General features: G+C 45.7%; 1 protein-coding gene and 1 long non-coding RNA gene across 2 annotated transcripts; both read left to right on the forward strand.

Annotated features, from left to right (window-relative positions):
• Positions 1-8,545: 8,545 nt before the first annotated feature.
• LOC129655382 (uncharacterized) lies at positions 8,546-10,648 on the forward strand. The gene is made up of 3 exons (XR_008715964.1): positions 8,546-8,639; positions 9,799-10,058; positions 10,156-10,648. It is a non-coding gene; the product is annotated as an uncharacterized LOC129655382 (long non-coding RNA).
• A 1,616-nt stretch (positions 10,649-12,264) lies between these two features.
• JUN (Jun proto-oncogene, AP-1 transcription factor subunit) lies at positions 12,265-15,247 on the forward strand. Its single transcript, XM_055585704.1, has one exon. It carries the CDS (start codon positions 12,307-12,309, stop codon positions 13,312-13,314), a length of 1,008 nt encoding a protein of 335 aa, XP_055441679.1. The 5' UTR covers positions 12,265-12,306; the 3' UTR covers positions 13,315-15,247.
• Positions 15,248-19,945: the final 4,698 nt, after the last annotated feature.

The following is a 19,945-nucleotide window of genomic DNA, read 5'->3' on the forward strand; positions in this document are numbered from 1 at the left end:
TCCTCCACTGATTCTCTTTAAACAAGAAAGGGTGAAACAAAATCCCTAACTTCAGTTCCATGTTTCTTCTCTCTTGGAGGGCATCTTACAGCACAAGTTGGAATAAGAAAACACTAGCAGCTTCAACATATATACTCCAAAAATCTCAGAGTTTCAACACTAAAGTTGATTTCTCATTCAGGTAAAGTCCAGTGCAAAAAAAAAAAAAAACTACTTAGCCAGTGGGCAATTAATCTTCCACGTGGTCATTCAAGATCCAGGCTCCTTTACCTATGGTCTGCCCTTCTCTTCGAACCTGACATTGAACCAGAAGATGGGGAGAGATGGTTTTATGAGCGAGGTCTGTAAGTGGCACACATCACATTCACCTCTTTTGCACTGGTTTAAGCTCAGCCACGTGGCCACACCTAATTACACAGGAGGCTGGGAAATGTGGCTGAGCTGTATGCTCAGGAGGAAAGGAAAAGGAGTTTTAGAAAAACTTTGTAGTTCTTCTTCCACAAATAGTAAGGGACTATCTAGTCTTTTAAGATTTAACTTTATTTTTTAAATTTATTTGGCTGGGCTATGTCTTAGTTACAGTATGTGGGATCTAGTTTCCTGACCAGGGATTGAATCCCGATCCCCAGCATTAGGAGTTCAGAGTCTTAGCTGCTGGACCACCAGGGAATTCCCAGGAGTATTCAGTCGTAAGTGATCCCAAGTACAGCTAATTTTGACTTATAGACATTAAAAACACTTGTTTTGATAGAAGAATGTCCATATAACTAATATTTGACATGAGAAAATATCATCTCAGGTTTTCACATTTTGAAAGGAAAAAAAAAGGGGTGGTCAGTTCCAGAACTGAGAAACAAAGCCACTAATACTGGCGACCACTCCCAAATTCTAAAAGAGAATATTTTAAAAGGTTTTTATAAATTTTGAAAATAAATAATTGTAACCTGAAAACTATAGGTTACTAAAAGATCATTAGGAATTATCATACACTAAACCAATATTGCCAACATCTGCTGGATCATTGAAAAAGCAAGAGAGTTCCAGAAAAACTTCTATTTCTGCTTTATTGACTATGCCAAAGCCTTTGACTGTGTGGATCACAATAAACTGTGGAAAATTCTTCAACAGATGGGAATACCAGACCACCTGACCTGCCTCTTGAGAAACCTATATGCAGGTCAGGAAGAAACAGTTAGAACTGGACATGGAACAACAGATTGGTTTCAAATAGGAAAAGGAGTATGTCAAGGCTGTTTATTGTCACCCTGCTTATTTAACTTCTATGCAGAGTACATCATGAGAAATGCTGGGCTGGAAGAAGCACAAGCTGGAATCAAGATTGCCGGGAGAAATATCAATAACCTCAGATATGCAAATGACACCACCCTTATGGCAGAAAGTGAAGAGAAACTAAAAAGCCTCTTGATGAGAGTGAAAGAGGAGAGTGAAAAAGTTGGCTTAAAGCTCAACATTCAGAAAATAAAGATCATGGCATCCGGTCCCATCACTTCATGGAAATCGATGCGGAAACAGTGGCTGACTTTATTTTGGGGGGCTCCAAAATCACTGCAGATGGTGACTGCAGCCATGAAATTAAAAGACGCTTACTCCTTGGAAGGAAAGTTATGACCAACCTAGACAGCATATTAAAAAGCAGAGACATTACTTTGTCAACAAATGTCCATCTAGTCAAGGCTATGGTTTTTCCAGTGGTCATGTATGGATGTGAGAGTTGGACTATAAAGAAAGATGAGCACTGAAGAATTGATACTTTTGAACTGTGGTGTTGGAGAAGACTCTTGAGAGTCCCTTGGACTGTAAGATCTAACCAGTCCATCCTAAAGGAGACCAGTCCTGGGTGTTCATTGGAAGGACTGATGTTGAAGCTGAAACTCCAATACTTTAGCCACCTGATGCGAAGAGCTAGCTCATTTGAAAAGACTCATGCTGGGAAAGATTAAGGGCAGGAGGAGAAAGGGACGACAGAGGATGAGATGGTTGGATGGCATCACCGACTCAATGGACATAAGTCTGGATAGGCTCTGAGAGTTGGTGATGGACAGGGAGGTCTGGCGTGCTACGGTTCATGGGGTCGCAAAGAGTCGGACACGACTGAACGAATGAACTGAACTGAAACCAGTACTGAGTCTGGTACATAGTAAGCAGTAAGTACGTATTGAGTAGCTGATTTTCCATTCTACTTTAAAAGCAACTGTCACATTGATATATAGCTGATATACAGCTATAACTTCAGAAAGTTCTTCCTTAATTGCAGCAGAGTTTTCCTCTGTAACTTCTAGTCATTACCCTTGCTCTGATTTCAAAACCTACAGGAGAAGTTAACTCCCCCATGTGATGGCTGCACAACTATTTGGAGACTTCTCTACATGGTCTCAAGGTCTTTTATTCCTCCCCCTAGGTATATATTCCCAGTTCCTTCAATTCTTCTCCACTGGACATATATTTGAGCTGCTTACCATTTGGCTGACCTTCTCTGAGATCTCACGGATTGATTACAATTTTATGTCCACAATGTTCCCAATGAGGTCCTATCAGCAGTATTCAGTAGACTTATCAGGCCCCAGCTCTGAGGATCCCTAGAATGATTTAAGCAGAGATGATGCTTTCAAAGGGATTCCTGCATTGGGAAAAGGGCAGGACTTGGAAGGTGGTTTTAAGGGCCCTTGTTACTTTATAATCCCTTAAGTTTGTAGGTATTCTCAAAGACAGAAATATAGATCAATGGAACAAAATAGAAAGCCCAGAGATAAATCCATGCACCTATGGACACCTTATCTTTGATAAAAGAGGCAAAAATTTACAATGGAGAAAAGACAGTATCTTTAACAGGTGGTGCTGGGAAAACTGGTCAACCACCTGTAAAAGAATGAAACTAGAACACTTTCTAACACCATACACAAAAATAAACTCAAAATGGATCAAAGATCTAAACATAAGACCAGAAACTATAAAACTCCTAGAGGAAAACATAGGCAAACACTCTCTGACATAAATCACAGCAAGATCCTCTATGACCCACCTGCCAGAGTAATGGAAATAAAAGCAAAAATAAGCAAATGGGACCTAATTAAACTTAAAAGTTTTTGCACAACGAAGGAAACTATAAGCAAGATGAAAAGACAGCCTTCATAATGGGATAAAATAATAGCAAACGAAACTAATGAAGAATTAATCTCCAAAATATACAAGCAGCTCATGCCGCTCAATACCAGAAAAATAAACAACCCAATCAAATAATGGGCCAAAGAACTAAACAGACATTTCTTCAAAGAAGACATACAGAGGGCTAACAAACACATGAAAAAGATGCTCAACATCACTCATTGTCAGAGAAATGCAAATCAAAATGACAATGAGGTACCATCTCACACCAGTCAGAATGGCTGCTATCAAAAAGTCTACAAGCAATAAATGCTGGAGAGAGTGTGGAGAAAAGGGAACCCTCTTACACTGTTGGTGGGAATGAAAACTAGTACAGCCACTATGGAGAACAGTGTGGAGATTCCTTAAAAAACTGGAAATAGAACTGCCTTATGACCCAGCAATCCCACTGCTGGGCATATACACCGAGGAAACTAGAGTTGAAAGAGACACGTGTACCCCAATGTTCATTACAGCACTGTTTACAATAGCTAGGGCATGGAAGTAACTTAGATGTCCATTGGCAGACGAATGGATAAGAAAGCTGTGGTACATATACACAATGGAATATTACTCAGCTATTAAAAAGAACACATTTGAATCAGTTCTAATGAGGTGGATGAAACTGGAGCCTATTATACAGAGTGAAGTAAGTCAGAAAGAAAAACACCAATACAGTATATTAACGCATATATATGGAATTTAGAAAGATGGTAATGACACCCCTATACACGAGACAGCAAAAGAGACACAGATAAAAAGAACAGACTTTTAGACTCTGTGGGTGAAGGCAAGGGTGGGATGATTTGAGAGACTAGCACTGAAACATGTATATTACCTTATGTGAAATAGAAGACCAGTCCAAGTTCAATGCATGAAACAAGGCACTCAAAGCTGGTGCACTGGGACAACCCAGAGGGATGGGGTGGGGAGGGAGGTGGGAAGTGGGTTCAGGATGGGGGACACATGTACATCTGTGGCTGATTCATGTCAGTGTATGGCAAAAACCACAATATTGTAAAGTAATTAGTCTCCAATTAAAATAAATTAACTAAAAAAAAGTTTGTAGGTGTTCTGAGTGCTGAAAACACATCACAGTCAGGGGGATGGTATGTACAACAGCGTGTTCATCCCAGCCACTTTTCTCTCTTCTCAGAATGGATTTGTCTATAGGATGCACACAGTCAATGTCCATTTGGAAAAGATCTGCAATGCAGGAGATCTGGTTTCGATCCCTGGTTTGGGAAGATTCCCTGGAGAAAGGAAAGGCTACCCAGTCCAGTATTCTGGCCTGGAGAATTCCATGGACTGTATAGTCCATGGGGTTGCAAAAAGTCAGACACAACTGAGCCACTTTTAATTTCACCTTTGCTTTGCAACTTCCTGCCTTTGCCAGAGAGCAGTGGGTAAGTTTAATTCAGGGTGAAACATGAGGAAATCCATTACGTCTGCCATGCCCTCCAATCCAGCCCATATCAGCTATCAAGTGGACATTGCAATCACCATTCATCTGATTCCTGTATCTAACTTTCAGCTGGTTCTGAACTTGGGAGAGAAAGAAAGAGGTGTGATTTATCACACTCCTGAACTTCTATAAAAAACATAGAGACTTATGAAAAAGCATAAGAGAGGGACCTAATTTAGATGGGCGTGGGTGTTGGGGTATAGTATGAAAGAAAGCCTCTTTAAGTGTCATTTAAGCTAACCTCTAAAGAAACAGAAATTGACTAAGGAACAGGGAAGAGGTGGGAGGGTGCATATAAAGGTTCTTAGACAAGAAACAGTTGTCTTGTTTGAGGAACTGAAGAAGTCCAGTGTGGGAGTTATTAGGACTGAAACTTCTAGCTCACTGCCTTCCAGGCAAATAGGATTGCATTTCCTGGTCCGCTTGTGACTAGACTTGTTTTAGCCAATGAATTGTAAGAAGTGTCATGTGACATCCCCTGGAAAATGTACCTAATTGCCTGGCTAAAGCCCTTTAGGGAGCCTGATAGGCTACAGTCCAAGGGGTCACAAAGAGTTGGACATGACTGAGTGACTAACACACACATAAAGTCCTTCAAAGCTCCCTTTCCCTCTATCTACCATGAGATCTATAATGTTCCTAAAAGTACCTCCTCCATCAGACTGGATCCCAGAGGAAGGCAAAATGATCAGAGTTCCTGACAACCCTTGACAGATATGGAACAGAAAGAAGAAATATAACTTTTTTGTCACTAAGCTCTGGAGTTGTTTTTTACTGGAGCATTACTAGGCTATCTTGACTGATACAATCATAGCCAGTGTAGCTGCAGAATAGTGAGGGGATAGGTACAAGTTATTTCAGGCTGGTGAGGTAGGACAGCTCAGATCATGTAGGATCTTATAGGCAAAGTAAAGCATCTGGATTTTATCCCAAGTCCAATAGCATGTGCTTAGGGAGGGTTCAGTGGGGGAATTTGACATGTTCCAAATTTTATGTATTAAAACAAGTTACTGTTGCTATTTGACTAGTAAAATACCCCCTTAATCCCAGTATGTGTGTATTAGTGTTAGCCACTCAGTCATGTCCAACTCTTTGCAACCCCATGGACTATAGCCTGCCAGGCTCCTCTGTCTATGGGATTCTCCGGGCAAGAATACTGGAGTGGGTTGCCATTCCCTTCTCCAGATATTCCCAACCCAGGGATCAAACCCGAGTCTTCTGCATTGCAAGCAGATTCTTTACTGACTAAGACACCAAATACCAGTATAGAAAAGACTGTTTTTAAGAAAACCATCAATAAGCGTTTACTGAGCACCTTCTCTCCTTCCATGTGCCAGACCCTGCATTAAGCATTGGAAATACAAAAAAATGAGTAAGACACAGTTCTTGTATTTGTAGTCAGGGTTGTAAGCAGAATACGTGAGGTACATTTGCAGCTTCAGGTGTGTACCGAGTGAGGCCAGCCAAAGAAGATAATAACTATTTGAGGGTGGAAGCAAGTTTCAGAGGGAGCAATTATTTAAGCAGGGTCTTGAAGGATGAGTAGGAGTTGGCCAGATAACATTTTGATTAAGGATATTTTATAATAAATGGAATTTAATAAATGGAAAAATAATAATAAATAAATGGAATAAATATAATAAATGGAAAACCAGGAAAATGCTTAGGGTAGCTGAGACTATGGAATGGGAGGAACGTGTAGTATAGGGTGTGGTAGACTGTATTACTATTTGCAAATACTTGCTGCCCCTCCCCACAGACAACAGGCTTGGCCACGTGAACTGCTTGCAGCAGAAGCTTTAAAGCACCATGTTCTTCTCTCTCTGTCGTGACAATCAGCAATGTTTCAGAAAAGGTCCCAGAGCAAAGATGATGTATGTGAAGCAGAGACATGGCCAGCCCATTATGGGCATGCAGCAGGAGTGAGGAATAATTCTGTGGTTGTCATTGGGTCAGATTTTTGCATCGCTACTATAGCATAACCTGGCCTATACAAACGCATGCATTTCCAGCTCTTAACTTTCAAGCACATAGTAGGATTGCACTTTCCTGAACCTTTTAAGTAAGACTAGGTCACATGACTAGTTTTTAACCAACACTATATGAACACAAGTAACATATGTCATTTCTTGGAGGCAACTTTTAAAGCCAATACAAATTCAACTTGCTTTCTTTCTCCTGTTAAGGTGACTGGGTGATTGTAGAAGCACACGTTTCAAGATGAAACCTTCAGACTCTCTTTGAAGTGAGTATATTGAGAAAAGCCCCTCTGACCTTGAACAAGTAGTATGAGCAAGAAATAAAATTATTTTGTTAAGCCACTGAGATATTAGGGTTATTATGGTGGCAAATCTAGTCTATCCTGACAGACATAAAGACTGGCACCTAGACATAGGGTAATGTAATAACAACAATAATTGAACTGTTTAGAGGGCAGTAATTAAGAACTCTGTTATCAGAAGGTAAAAGGATGGGGATCTATTTGGTGACTGTGATAATCTAGAAGGCATATCATGAACCTAATGAATTAAAGGAAGAGGTTGTAAAACAAAATGTTAGTAGCATGTGTTGGTGGCTGTTGGATGCACTTAAAAACATTACAAAAACGAGGTGAGGGCAGAGAAGATTTGGCCAGTTTGTAGGCAGGAATGAGTGCAGGCAAACTATAAATTCAGAGATATGAAGGGTTAGAGGAAGGTATTGTTTCTCCATCTCAACTAGTAAAATATAAGATGAAGGAAGGTTTTCAGCAAGAAAAGGCCAATGAAAAACAGCCCCAAAGTATGGCTAAAGTTAAAGGTATGGCCTCAAACCTATTGTTAAAACTTCTGGATAAATTAAGATGTTACTCAGCATATCTTTCAGTTAGAGAAAGGGGCTCTGGAAAAGGAAGAAAAAGTAAGACTCTCCCACCTAAGCCCAACAAGCCCAAAGCACTCAAAACCAAGTCAGCAGAGAGGGAGACAGAAAGAGAAACAGAGAGAGAATATGAGAATGAGATGAATGAGATAGATATTAGCAGCCACAACAGCAAGAAAGCAAAGAAACATGGAAACCATGGATGCTTGTCTAGAAAAGAACTGGCTACAGCTACTGGCACATAGAAAGCCTGGAATCAAATAGATAAGAAACGTACATTATGGGGAGAGCTACACTGCCAGAAGAATATCAGCCTGGATTAAAGGAGATTGTATTCCCCCACGTCTATCCCTATTTTTAAAAGCTGATTTTAAAACCTATTCCCTATGCCTGCTTTAGATGTAGAGAAGGAAGAGTCTCTCAGAGTACAAGGCCAGGGGTCACGGAAAGCAATGGCCAGGGCGGCTACACTTAGGGAGCAGAATCCAGGTCTGATCAGGGTGTTGGGTGAGGTGTGGGATGGGCAACATGTCTGCCCTGTGGATTAATGTCCACAGTGGTGTCCCCTTCCTTCACTTTGGTGTATCCATTGCAGTCCTGTCTGTCCCACTGTTACACCCTGAGGGTGTGCTGGGCAGACATCTTGCCTTTGGATGAACAGGCACACCTGGAGCCAATATAGAGTCTACTACGTATCACCCACTACCTGGAAAGTGAGCTCAATATACTGTGACTAGATGGGTCTGCAGGGTCAACGCCCTTGATAGTGTGAGGGAATTCTGCCTGAGGGAGGACAGTAAGCCAAACATTTGGTGAACAGAAAGGGAGACTGTTCGAATCATTAGTGCTGTTCCCCAAATATTCCTGACTCTCTTCCTTCAAGACACTTGGCAGGATTACAGAGCTTTAAAGTCAGGCAAGGCCACGTGACTGGCTCTGGCCAAGGATGTGTGAGCAGGAGTGCAGTGTGTCATTTCCAGGTGGATGCTCTGAGAGCCAGTGAATGATCTGCTGCCTCCCCTCCACCCAGCCGAGACAGCAACAAGACATATGCATCAAGATGAAGCCTTCTTCAGCCCAAGCCCATGGTGAATGAAACTCCCCTGCAGACTCACAGTGGGGACATGGCATGAGAAGAAACAAACTTGCTGGGGTAAGCCACTGAGATGGTAAGGTTGTTTGTTGAGGCAACAGAGCCCAGGCTTTCCTGATCCTAGGAGTGAGGGACGGGGCCAGAGAGCAGGAGCTAGGCTGTGAAAGGTCCCCCTCCCACACAAAGGCATCTGAACCCTCTCCTGGTTGTGAGGGGAAGCCAGTGAAGGCTTCCAAGCAAGGGCGTTAACATGAAAAGATCTGTTATTTTTTAGATGAAATATGCTATTTCTCAACATAAGGAGAAAATCAGCCTACTAAACCACATAAGGCAGAGAGGAACACACAGAACCCTTAGGCAAAAGATATATATTTATATAATGTCCTAAGTTTTGAAATTTCTAAATACAGGAGCTCTGAAAGGAGGCTTTGAAAGGAGCTACAGAGAACTGGGCAAGACAGTTTCTTCCATCGCACTATCTAAACACCGTTTCCTCTGCAGACAATCAATACTTTACAAGAAAGTCTCCCATAGCAGAGAAGATATAAAAAGGGAATGTAACAAACACCTGAAGTCAATTTCCAGCTGCCTGTGTGACCTGAGCAGGATACTTACAGTCTCTGGGCCTAGTTCCTCATATATTAAATCTGGATAATAATATATGTAGCTCAAGATAGTTGTGGGGGAGAAACAGCATATATAAATTGCTCTGGTGAAGGCCTGGCTGATAGTAGGTGTTTATTATATGACATCCATTTTTATTAGTTATCATTAAAATTATAAAAAACAAAACAAAACAAAACAGCATCTCCCTGATTACAAAAGAAAATGATTCAGGGCAACAATATAGAGGAAAATGTTCCTTCCTGGAGAAAAGTAACTGGATCTTGTCATCACTGTATTCCCCACCCCCACCGCACTGCCTGGCTCACAGTAGCCACAGTTTTCCCTGCTGCATGAAGGAATGAGGGGCAAGTAAAGAAAGTAAAGGAAAGCGGTCAAGATGTCCCTAATACCAGCTGCTGCTGGGCTGCTGAATCTCAACTCTCAAAGCCACAAATACCTTAAAGCTCCGGGCTTATGCAAGCTCAGAAGCTGAAAAGCCAGAATTAGGACCTAGGGACATAAACTGCTGCAGGTCCAACATCAAACCAAGGTCCTGGAGAAAACCCTGGAAGGAGCTGAGTTCTGACCCTTTCCTCCCTCACCCTCCTCACAGGTTAAATCCACCTGTTCCTGACAAGTCACACATCCTGGCTTTCCATGGACGCTCCGGGAAGCTCCGACCAAGGGCAGGGAAGGGGGCTGTTGGTGACCACCCCCTAGCCCTGGAGGCGATGACTCGACACTAACCCAGGCCTATGAGGTGGGTCTCACCAGCCCCACTTGCAGATGAAGAAACTCAGGGAAGTTCTCTGATTCGCTCCCTTCACACCGCGGCAGTGTTGGCCAGGAGAGAACCCACGATTCCAGACTTAAGTATTCTTTCCACCGTACACTTTCGTCCCTAAGGGGCGCGGGGTTGGGGGAGGAGAAAATAACAACCACTAAAAAGGAACCACTTACATGGGTCTAGCGCTTCCTAGAGGCTACGCAGGATATGGGCCCACCACCCGGCCGGGAGCGGAGAAATTGGAAATCTTTATTCTACTCACTCGCTGCGTGACTTTTGGCAAGTGTCTGCTGCTCTCGGACTTGTTTTCCCGGAAGCAAATCGGGGCGGGAGGAGTGGCGTGTGCGTGTGTGTGTTTGTGTGTACATGTGATGTGCGGTGTGTCTATGCATGTTGTGCGGGGGCGGGGAGTAGACTATCATTAGGGTTCCCCGAGTTTCGGATTCCCTAAACGCTCGTTCACAACTAGACGCGAGTTGCCCCCTAAATCCACCTCCTGTAAGAAACCTTTCCGAGGCAAAGATGCGAACGCCCGCACCCTTTCTCCCACGGTCGGGAGGGTGAGGTGGGGGTGCCGAGGGGACTTAGCCGAACACCCAGTTTCAATCAATGCAAATCACTGAGCTTCCAGACAGAGCCAGACAGTCGCTATTGAACTTGACCAGGAGACAAACTTCAGGGCATTCTCAACGTGGGGGGCCGACTCTCACGAACTGCCCCCAAAAACCACTTTCACTCGCCCCCACAGGAGACTTAACAGAGCCACCTTAAGGGCGGTGCTCCCGCCCCCCGGAAGTGCGGGGGGGGGAGGCCAGGGGCCCGGGCGTTCAACCGGCCCGGCCCGCCCCGCGCGGCGGCGAAGTGCCCGCGGGTGATATCGAGCCCCCAAGTGGGGAAATACCACCCGCCCCGCGCCCTCAGCCCCAGACACCTGGCTCGGTTCCCCCGGCCCCCTGGGTCCTAGCATCCCTGGCATTCCGGTCCGAGCCCTAAACTTCAGCCCACTTCCCTCAGAGGCTGGGAGCGCCCGAGTCCGCCCGGCTCGCGGCAACCACCGTCACTAGACAGTCAAACCCCAAGACGTCAGCCCACAATGCACCGGGCGGGCCGGGAAAGACGCGCCGGGGAGGGAGGGGGAAGAGAGGGGCGCGAGTCGCGCGGAGGGGGGGTGGGGGGGGGGAAGGAGGAGAAAGAAGGGCCCAACTGTAGGAGGGCAGCGGAGCATTACCTCATCCCGTGAGCCTCCGCGGGCCCAGAGAAGAATCTTCTAGGGTGGGGTCTCCATGGCGACGGGTGGGCCCGCCCCCCTGAGAGCTACGCGAGCCAATGGGAAGGCCTTGGGGTGACATCATGGGCTATTTTTAGGGGTTGACTGGTAGCAGATAAGTGTTGCGCTCCGGCTGGATAAGGGTTCAGAGTTGCACTGAGTGTGGCTGAAGCTACGAGGCGGGAGTGGAGGTGCGCGGACGCAGGCAGGCAGACAGGCACAGTCAGTCGGGAAGGACTGTAAATCCTATTCTCCAATTTCTCTCCAACTGCCCGGAGCTAGCGTTTGTGGCTCCCGGCCTGGTGTTTTGGGGAGCGCCGGGAGAGCCCCTTCTCCAGCCGCCCCCAGGCGGAGAGCCCCGCTGCGCGGGCGCTGCTGACAGCGCGGAGAGCGGCTACTGTCCGCCCGGGGAAGTCCGGAGAGCGGCTGCAGCGGCAAGAACTTTCCCGGCCAGGAAGACAGAAGACAAGTGGACGCCGGGTCCCGGAACGAACTTTTGCAAACCTTGCCTCCGCCCGAAGCTGCCGCGGCGGCGGTGAAGAAAAAGAGGCGGCGGAGAGAGGAGGACGTGCGCTCCGCTTCGCTCGCACCGGTTGCTGAACTTGGGCGAGCGCGAGCCGCGACTGCTGGGCGCCCCCTCCCCCTCACAGCGGAGGAGGGGACAGTCTTCCGAGTCTGGGCGGCGGACACCCGCCGCCGGCCGGCCACCGCGAGGTCCGCTCTCCCTCCTATCACCGAGAAGCGAGTTCGTCTGCGGGCTCTGAGGAACCGCTGCGCTCGAGAGAGCTCCGTGAGTGACCGCGACTTTTCAAAGCCGGGCGGCGCGCGCGAGCGGACAAGTAAGAGCGCGGGCGGCGCCTTAACCCTGCGATCCCCCGGACCGAGCTGGTGAGGAGGACGCCGGGGGCGGGGGCTGCCAGCCGGCGGGGGCGCGCGCTCTTCCAGAAACTTTCCTTGCTTACCGCCCGGGGAGGCGCGGGTGTCCCCCGCTTGCCAGCGCGCTGTTGCGGCCCCGAAACTTCTGCGCGCAGCTTAAACTAAGCCCACGCGAAGTGACGGACTGTTCTATGACTGCAAAGATGGAAACGACCTTCTACGACGATGCCCTCAACGCCTCGTTCCTCCAGTCTGAGAGCGGCGCCTACGGCTACAGTAACCCCAAGATTCTGAAGCAGAGCATGACCCTGAATCTGGCCGACCCGGTGGGCAGCCTGAAGCCGCACCTCCGGGCCAAGAACTCCGACCTCCTCACCTCTCCCGACGTGGGGCTGCTCAAGCTGGCGTCGCCCGAGCTGGAGCGCCTAATCATACAGTCCAGCAACGGGCATATCACCACCACGCCGACCCCCACCCAGTTCCTGTGCCCCAAGAACGTGACGGACGAGCAGGAGGGATTCGCCGAGGGCTTCGTGCGCGCCCTGGCCGAACTGCACAGCCAGAACACGCTGCCCAGCGTCACGTCGGCGGCGCAGCCGGTCAGCGGGGCGGGCCTGGTGGCCCCGGCGGTGGCCTCGGTGGCGGGCGGCAGCGGCAGCGGTGGCTTCAGCGCCAGCCTGCACAGCGAGCCGCCGGTCTACGCCAACCTCAGCAACTTCAACCCCGGCTCGCTGAGCAGCGGCGGCGGGGCGCCCTCCTATGGCGCGGCTGGCCTGGCCTTTCCCGCGCAGCCCCAGCAGCAGCAGCAGCAACCGCCGCAGCCGCCGCACCACCTGCCCCAGCAGATCCCCGTGCAGCACCCGCGGCTGCAGGCCCTGAAGGAGGAGCCGCAGACGGTGCCCGAGATGCCCGGGGAAACGCCGCCCCTGTCCCCCATCGACATGGAGTCCCAGGAGCGGATCAAGGCGGAGAGGAAGCGCATGAGGAACCGCATCGCTGCCTCCAAGTGCCGGAAAAGGAAGCTGGAGAGGATCGCGCGGCTGGAGGAAAAAGTGAAAACCTTGAAAGCGCAGAACTCGGAGCTGGCGTCCACGGCCAATATGCTCAGGGAACAGGTGGCCCAGCTTAAACAGAAAGTCATGAACCACGTTAACAGCGGGTGCCAACTCATGCTAACGCAGCAGTTGCAAACGTTTTGAGGCGAGACTGTCGGGGGCTGAGGGGCAACGGAGAAAAAATATAAATAACACAGAGAGACAGATTTGAGAACTTGACAAGTTGCGAGAGGGAAACAGAGAAAAAAAAAAGTGTCCGAGGACTAAAGCCAAGAGTATCCAAGTTGGACTGGGTTGCGTCCTGACGGCGCCCCCAGTGTGCACGAGTAGGAAGGACTTGGCGCGCCCTCCCTTGGCGAGGAGCCAGGGAACGGCCGCTCGCGGGCTGCCCCGCTTTGCGGACGGGCTGTCCCCGCGCAAACAGAACGTTAGACTTTTCTTTAACATTGACCAAGAACTGCATGGACCTAACATTCGATCTCATTCAGTATTAAAGGGGTGGGGTGGGGGAGGGGGTTGCAAACTGCAATAGAGACTGTAGATCGCTTCTGTAGTACTCCTTAAGAACACAAAGGGGGTGGGGGAGGGGAGGCGGGAGGGAGGTTTGTGAGAGCGAGGCCCAGCCTGCAGATGAGCTCTTTCTGGCCTGCCTTCCATAACTGTGTATGTACATATATATATTTTTTAATTTGATGAAAGCTGATTACTGTCAATAAACAGCTTCATGCCTTTGTAAGTTATTTCATGTTTGTTTGTTTGGGTGTCCTGCCCAGCCTTGTTTGTAAATAAGAGATTTGGAGCACTCTGAGTTTACCATTTGTAATAAAGTATATAATTTTTTTATGTTTTGTTTCTGAAAATTCCGGAAAGGATATTTAAGAAAATACAATAAAATATTGAAAAAGTTACCCCTCCCCCAACCTCTTTTCTGCATTATCTATAGATTACTTGTGTAGGTGGAGTTGAAAGAGTTGAGTGTCAATTAAAATCACTGTGGGTGCTTCTTACTAGCAGGCCCTGAAAACTGTTGTCTGCTGGACTTGAGAAAGAACTGCAGCTGATGCTGTCATCAAGTTATACTTTTCCCTCCCCAACAATCTACATAGAGTTGCTTACAAAGGATAGTGTAGCATTTCAGGAAGATGAGAGAAGGGAGGTTGTGGTGGAGAGGGACAGCCCACTGGGAAATCTAACATTTTAGTTTGGATTATATCAAGTGGCATGTGCTGTGACCATTTATAATGTTAGTAGAAATTTAAACAATAGATGCTTATTCTCAAAGCAGGAACGGTGGCAGATTTTTTACAAAAGCTGTATCCTTCCAATTTGGAATCTTTAACAATTCCTAGATAAAAGAGATGGTCTTTGCTTATGAATATTTATAACAGCATTCTTGTCACAATAAACGTATTCAAATACCAATAACAGATCTTGATTTCCTTTCCCTTTTCTACTTTTTTTCTTCCCAAGCTCTATTCTGAAGCTTTTCTTTTCAGTTGCTGGGTTAACATTACTGCCATCTGAAGTTATTTGGTAATTAAGAAGCAAAGAATTTAGGAAAAGTCAACACAGAAGTTGCAGTCTGGATGAAATGTTCTCCCTGCTTCATTCATTCTCTTTCTCTCTCTCTCCCCCCCTACTTCTCTTTCCACTCACCCCTCCCTGAAATAAACACCTGTGCCTAGACAAATTACCAGTATAGCAGTTTACTGTTTCAAATTCTTCTATAGTCTCTTCATTCGTCTCTAAAATAACCTTGCTTAAATTATTATAGACTCTCAAAAGATGGTAATCTAGATACTATAAAAAGATCCACAAGAGAAAAAACATGAACATAAATGCAGTGATTGCTTATGTATTAATAAACCTTCACTCTGGGGAAATAGCAAACTTAAATTCTGTCTGCAGATAAAACTTAGGAGATCAATAAGGCAGAACTCAACAAGGGAACAATTTTTGCTTGGTTGCTTTTAATCCCAAGAGCCAGTGTGATTATCAAGCAGCAAAAGCAATTTGATATCCAGGAATATTTCACAAACCACTAATTGAGGCAGGCCGTTTGCTCATTAGCAGTGCTCTAGTACACAACAGGTCTGAGAAATGCTAATATCCTGCCTGTGGCTGTAAATCCAAAGACACAAAAGAGTTTTTCTTTGGAGGTTATCTAGGAGTGGAAGGTATTGGACTGAGTTGTTACCTATCAGATACTCCATTGTAATAATACTTCTTTAACAAAGGATTACTGGGAGCAGAGACGAGTTTGCCAAACAGTGAATTTGCCTATGTCAGCAACCCGGAAGGTGAGTTTATTTTGACCATATGTAGGAATAGTGATCAGAGGGACAATAAAGCACTCTGGGGTGGGGCTCTGTGGAAGCTAAACAAGAGCCAACTAGAAAAAATAAGCAGGCTGGGGAATTAATTACCTGCAAAGGTAGACTAAGCCCAGACAACAGAGCAGCACAAAAAAGCCACACCACTCCCCAGTTTGCTTTAGACTCTGATGTTTAAAAGAAAAAAAAAGCCTGAAACTCATACCTATCACTCCGTTTGTTTCAATTATGGCTTTGAATGTATATCCCTGAAACTCGAACAAAAGAGACAGAAAAAAATAATTGTGGTAGAGGAAATTCACCAGTGATCTCCTATAAACTTTGGAGACAGAAAATCAGATACTTGCAGACACTCAAAAGTCAATGTTAAAAAAAGTCAATGTTATTTTGACACTCAATGAATTATTGTTTGGGTAACACTAACAGTTGGAGAAGATGAAACCAGTGGTACATGAAACCATGAATCCTCTTTTACTTTGTTTTACATATGTATATTTCAGAAATTCTTAACTCTTTGTGTCCACTGGGGCAGAGGGCTCGTGAACTCAGTGAAAATGCCTACAAAATTGTGTTTGCATATGGGTGTGTACGTGTGTGCACACACACACACACACATACTCCCCTAGGGAGAGAGATCATTAGCTCTGTTTAGTTCTCAAAAAGTTCCATGACTCAAAAAAGGTTAATTTCTAAGCTGAATGTTTATACATTCACTATGAAAAACATATCTGTGTGTGAATTTGAATTTCATGCATTTTCACCTCTTCATGCTTCTTGTACACATTTCTCTGCCTGGAATACTTTTCCTTCTGGCTCAACTGCTGAATCCTACCCATTTGTCAAGGCTTAGCAAAAGTGGCACCTTCTCTGTGATGCCTTTCGTGCTAACTCCCTCTTCAGGTGGAATGAATATTCTCCATTGAGCATCCCTAACATTTTATCAAAACTTCTGATAGCACTTATCAAAGGATTATCATTGTGAACCTGTGTCATGGTCAGAACCTACCCTATTCATCTGTGGACCCCAGACTCCTAGTACAGTTCCTGATTGCATAGATGTTCATAAAATAAATGTGTGTTAACAGGATAGACAATTGAACGTAAATGCTCCAAAATAATTCTAGGTTAATTTCTTCTAGTGCAATATACTTCATCCATTTCCAAGTGTACTATTCCAAATGGATTGAAGACCCTCAGAAAAGTCAAGTCTGGACAATCACCAGGTACTAAAGCCTAGTTCTCAATGAGTGCTCTTTGTTGTTGTTGTTGTTAAGTCGCTTCAGTCGTGTCCGACTCTGTGCGACCCCATAGACGGCCGCCCACCAGGCTACCCCGTCCCTGGGATTCTCCAGGCAAGAACACTGGAGTGGGTTGCCATTTCCTTCTCCAATGCATGAAAGTGAAAAGTGAAAGTGAAGTCACTCAGTCGTGTCTGACTCAGTCGTGACCCCATGGACTGCAGCCTACCAGGCTTCTCCATCCATGGGATTTTCCAGGCAAGAGTACTGGAGTCGGGGGCTCTTAAGAGAATTAAACTGGTTAGCACCTTCATTCTTCCTGGCTTCCCTGGTAGCTCAGTGGTAAAGAATCTACCTGCCAGTGCAGGAGATGCAAATTTGTTCCCTGGGTTGGAAAGATCCTCTGGAAAAGGAAATAACAACCCACTCCAGTAATCTTGCCTGGGAAATTTGGACAGAGAAGCCTAGCAGGCTACAGTCCATGGGGTCACAAAGAGTTAGACACAACTAAGCAACTAAACTACATTCATTCTTCCCCAGCCACACAGAGTGTCCTTTCCATCCTCTACTAATGCAAGTGGGCATTTTCTTATATCAAATGGGCCTATTTGAAGCATTAGGCTTGGAGGTGGAGATTGGGAAGGATAAAATGTGATCATTAGGAAGGCACAAAAAATAGTTCTAGATGTAGCTTTATTAAAACCAACTATTTCATTGGTAATGACTGAAAGAAATTTCTGTTTGCAAATTTAATGTATTTCAGGGGTCCAGAAGTTGGTACTCAATGTTTACTTGATGGAGACATGCTAATATATCTAATCCCCATGTAATTTTATTATTAGAGAAGATGCACATCGATTGAACCAAGGAAAAAAATGTCTTTCAGTCTTGCTCACCCCTTGCTCCCACCACCTACTTCTATATGTATCAAGTAGAACATTATAGAAGAAGGAAAGAGGGCTAGAAGCTGGGATAGCCACAGAAGATGAAACAATCCCTTCCTAACTCTGGAATTTGGCTCTAGTTTTTTGGTTTTGGACTTTTGACATCACAAAAAGGGCATTGCCCTGGGCCTACAACACAAACCCTGTTCTCTAGGAACTCCCAGTCTGATGGGGAGGAGTACAGAGATGAAGCAGAAAGAGGTGCCAGATGCAGGAGGAGGTGTCTTTATCAGGAAAGACGTCACATGTGAAGTTACATCTTGGTGGAACTCAGCAGGCAGAAAAGGATGGAGGAGGAACCTGTATGCAAAGGCACAAGGCATCAGAAAACATGTGACGGGGGACTTGTAAGCTGCTTAGAGAGGCTGGAAATAAAGATGTGAAAAGAAAAATGAAGGAGAAGAAGCAGAAAAGTTTAAGGTTTCATTTGTCAAGTACTATCTGTTCCATGCCAAGGTTTGGTTGTTATCCTAGTCTTTATGGAGAAATACTCGAATTGAGACTGATTAAAGAAAGCTGAGCGCCAAAGGATTGATACTTTTGAAATGGGGTTAGAGAAGACTCTTGAGAGTCCCTTGGACCGCAAGGAGATCCAACCAGTCCATCCTAAAGGAAATCAGTCCTGAATATTCATTGGAAGGACTGATGCTGAAGCTGAAATTCTAATACTTTGGCCACCTGATGCAAAGAACTGACTCATTTGAAAAGACCCTGATGCTGGGAAAGATTGAAGGCAGGAGGAGAAGGGGATAACAGAGGATGAGATGGTTGGATGGCATCACCGACTCAATGGACATGAGTTTGGGTAAACTCTGAGAGTTGGTGATGGACAGGGAGGCCGGCATGCTGCAGTCCATGGGGTCGCAAAAAGTCAGACATGACTGGGCAACTGAACTGAACCAAGATGATTTAAGAGTTCAACATGTCAAGAGTAGAAAAGAGAGGGTAAGGAATTTGAGAGGAAGGGTCAGCATGAGAAGAAGCCTGGGGAAAACTCTAGGGTGCCCTAAGCGTGACAGGAAGGCATATCTCCTTGGATTCGGGTGAGCAGATGAAAGGAGTGAGCACTGAGATTGGTGCTGACCAGTTTATACTTTTGTCCTCTCCAATGCACTTTCTCCCCTTCAGTTTCACTTTATTTTCACCACTACCCTGCATGCATCATTGTTAGTAACTGTGTTTCACAGGAACAGAAGCTGAGGCTCCCAGTGAGTTTTAAGAGTTTCTGATGAGGTTCCTCATCCAGTGACTGACAGGGCCATGATTAGGTCCCCAGCCATCAAGAACCATATCGTTCTCCTCTGTTGTTTCACAAACCAGATGCCCTGGTGATCCCGGGACACCTTGATTCTACAGTAAGGACCCTGAGGAACTGAATTAGTCATCAGAAGGTTCTTTGATGTGCACAGCATCTGAGCAAAGGTAATCAGATAGTCTCCTGGGATATTTCATCCATGCTAGTAATGTCTAATGAACTCTCCTTGCCCTGATGCAAACCCATCCACTCTGGAGGGACCAGAATACTAGTGCTGAGAAGCCCTGACAATTTCTTGCTATACAAACTTCCTTCATGTACATCCACTAAAAGACATTGCCTGATGGTTGCTTCATCATTCCTTCAAAAAACTGGGTTACCAGATCACTGAGTTACTGCCTTCTTGGGCTATAAATATTCACTAGCTACTTGGACAGAACCTGGGTGTTTCCCAGGCCTCCTTGGGACTTTCTGTACATTAGCTTCTGCTGATAGCAGATCTCTTCCAGGGTGTATTTGATTCATCCTGTATTCACGCTTGTAGGAAGGAATATCCTGACCTTATGGCAAATCTTGAAAAAAGATAAGTAGGCACCTGGACCATTATATAATCAATCACGCTACCAGTTAGGATGCTTACACAGGCCAGTAACAGAAGGCACAATTTAAACAAGGTCCCAGGCGAATATAGCAGCTCAGCAACATCATCATGGGCTTTCATCTTTTCCTTTCACCATCCTCAGGGTGTGAGAGATGCTCCTTGTGTGGACTCAAGACAGCACCAACAGGGACTTCCCAGGTAGTCCAGTGATTAAGAATCTGCCTTCTAGTGCAAGGGATGGGGGCTTGATCCCTGGTTGGGAACTAAGCTCCCACATGCCTTGGGACAAGCTCCGTGTACTGCAGCTACTAAGCCTACATTCCACAAGGAAAGATCCTGCGTGCTGAAGCTAAGACCTGATGCAGCCAGATAAATAATGATTTTTTACCAAATAAGTAAAAATC

Source organism: Bubalus kerabau, chromosome 6, assembly GCF_029407905.1.
Source record: "Bubalus kerabau isolate K-KA32 ecotype Philippines breed swamp buffalo chromosome 6, PCC_UOA_SB_1v2, whole genome shotgun sequence".
Classification (NCBI taxonomy): Eukaryota; Metazoa; Chordata; class Mammalia; order Artiodactyla; family Bovidae; genus Bubalus; species Bubalus kerabau.

Bases quoted from the DNA above. Each gene is read 5' to 3' on its own strand.
- JUN (XM_055585704.1), top strand. From the start codon at position 12,307: ATGACTGCAAAGATGGAAACGACCTTCTACGACGATGCCCTCAACGCC.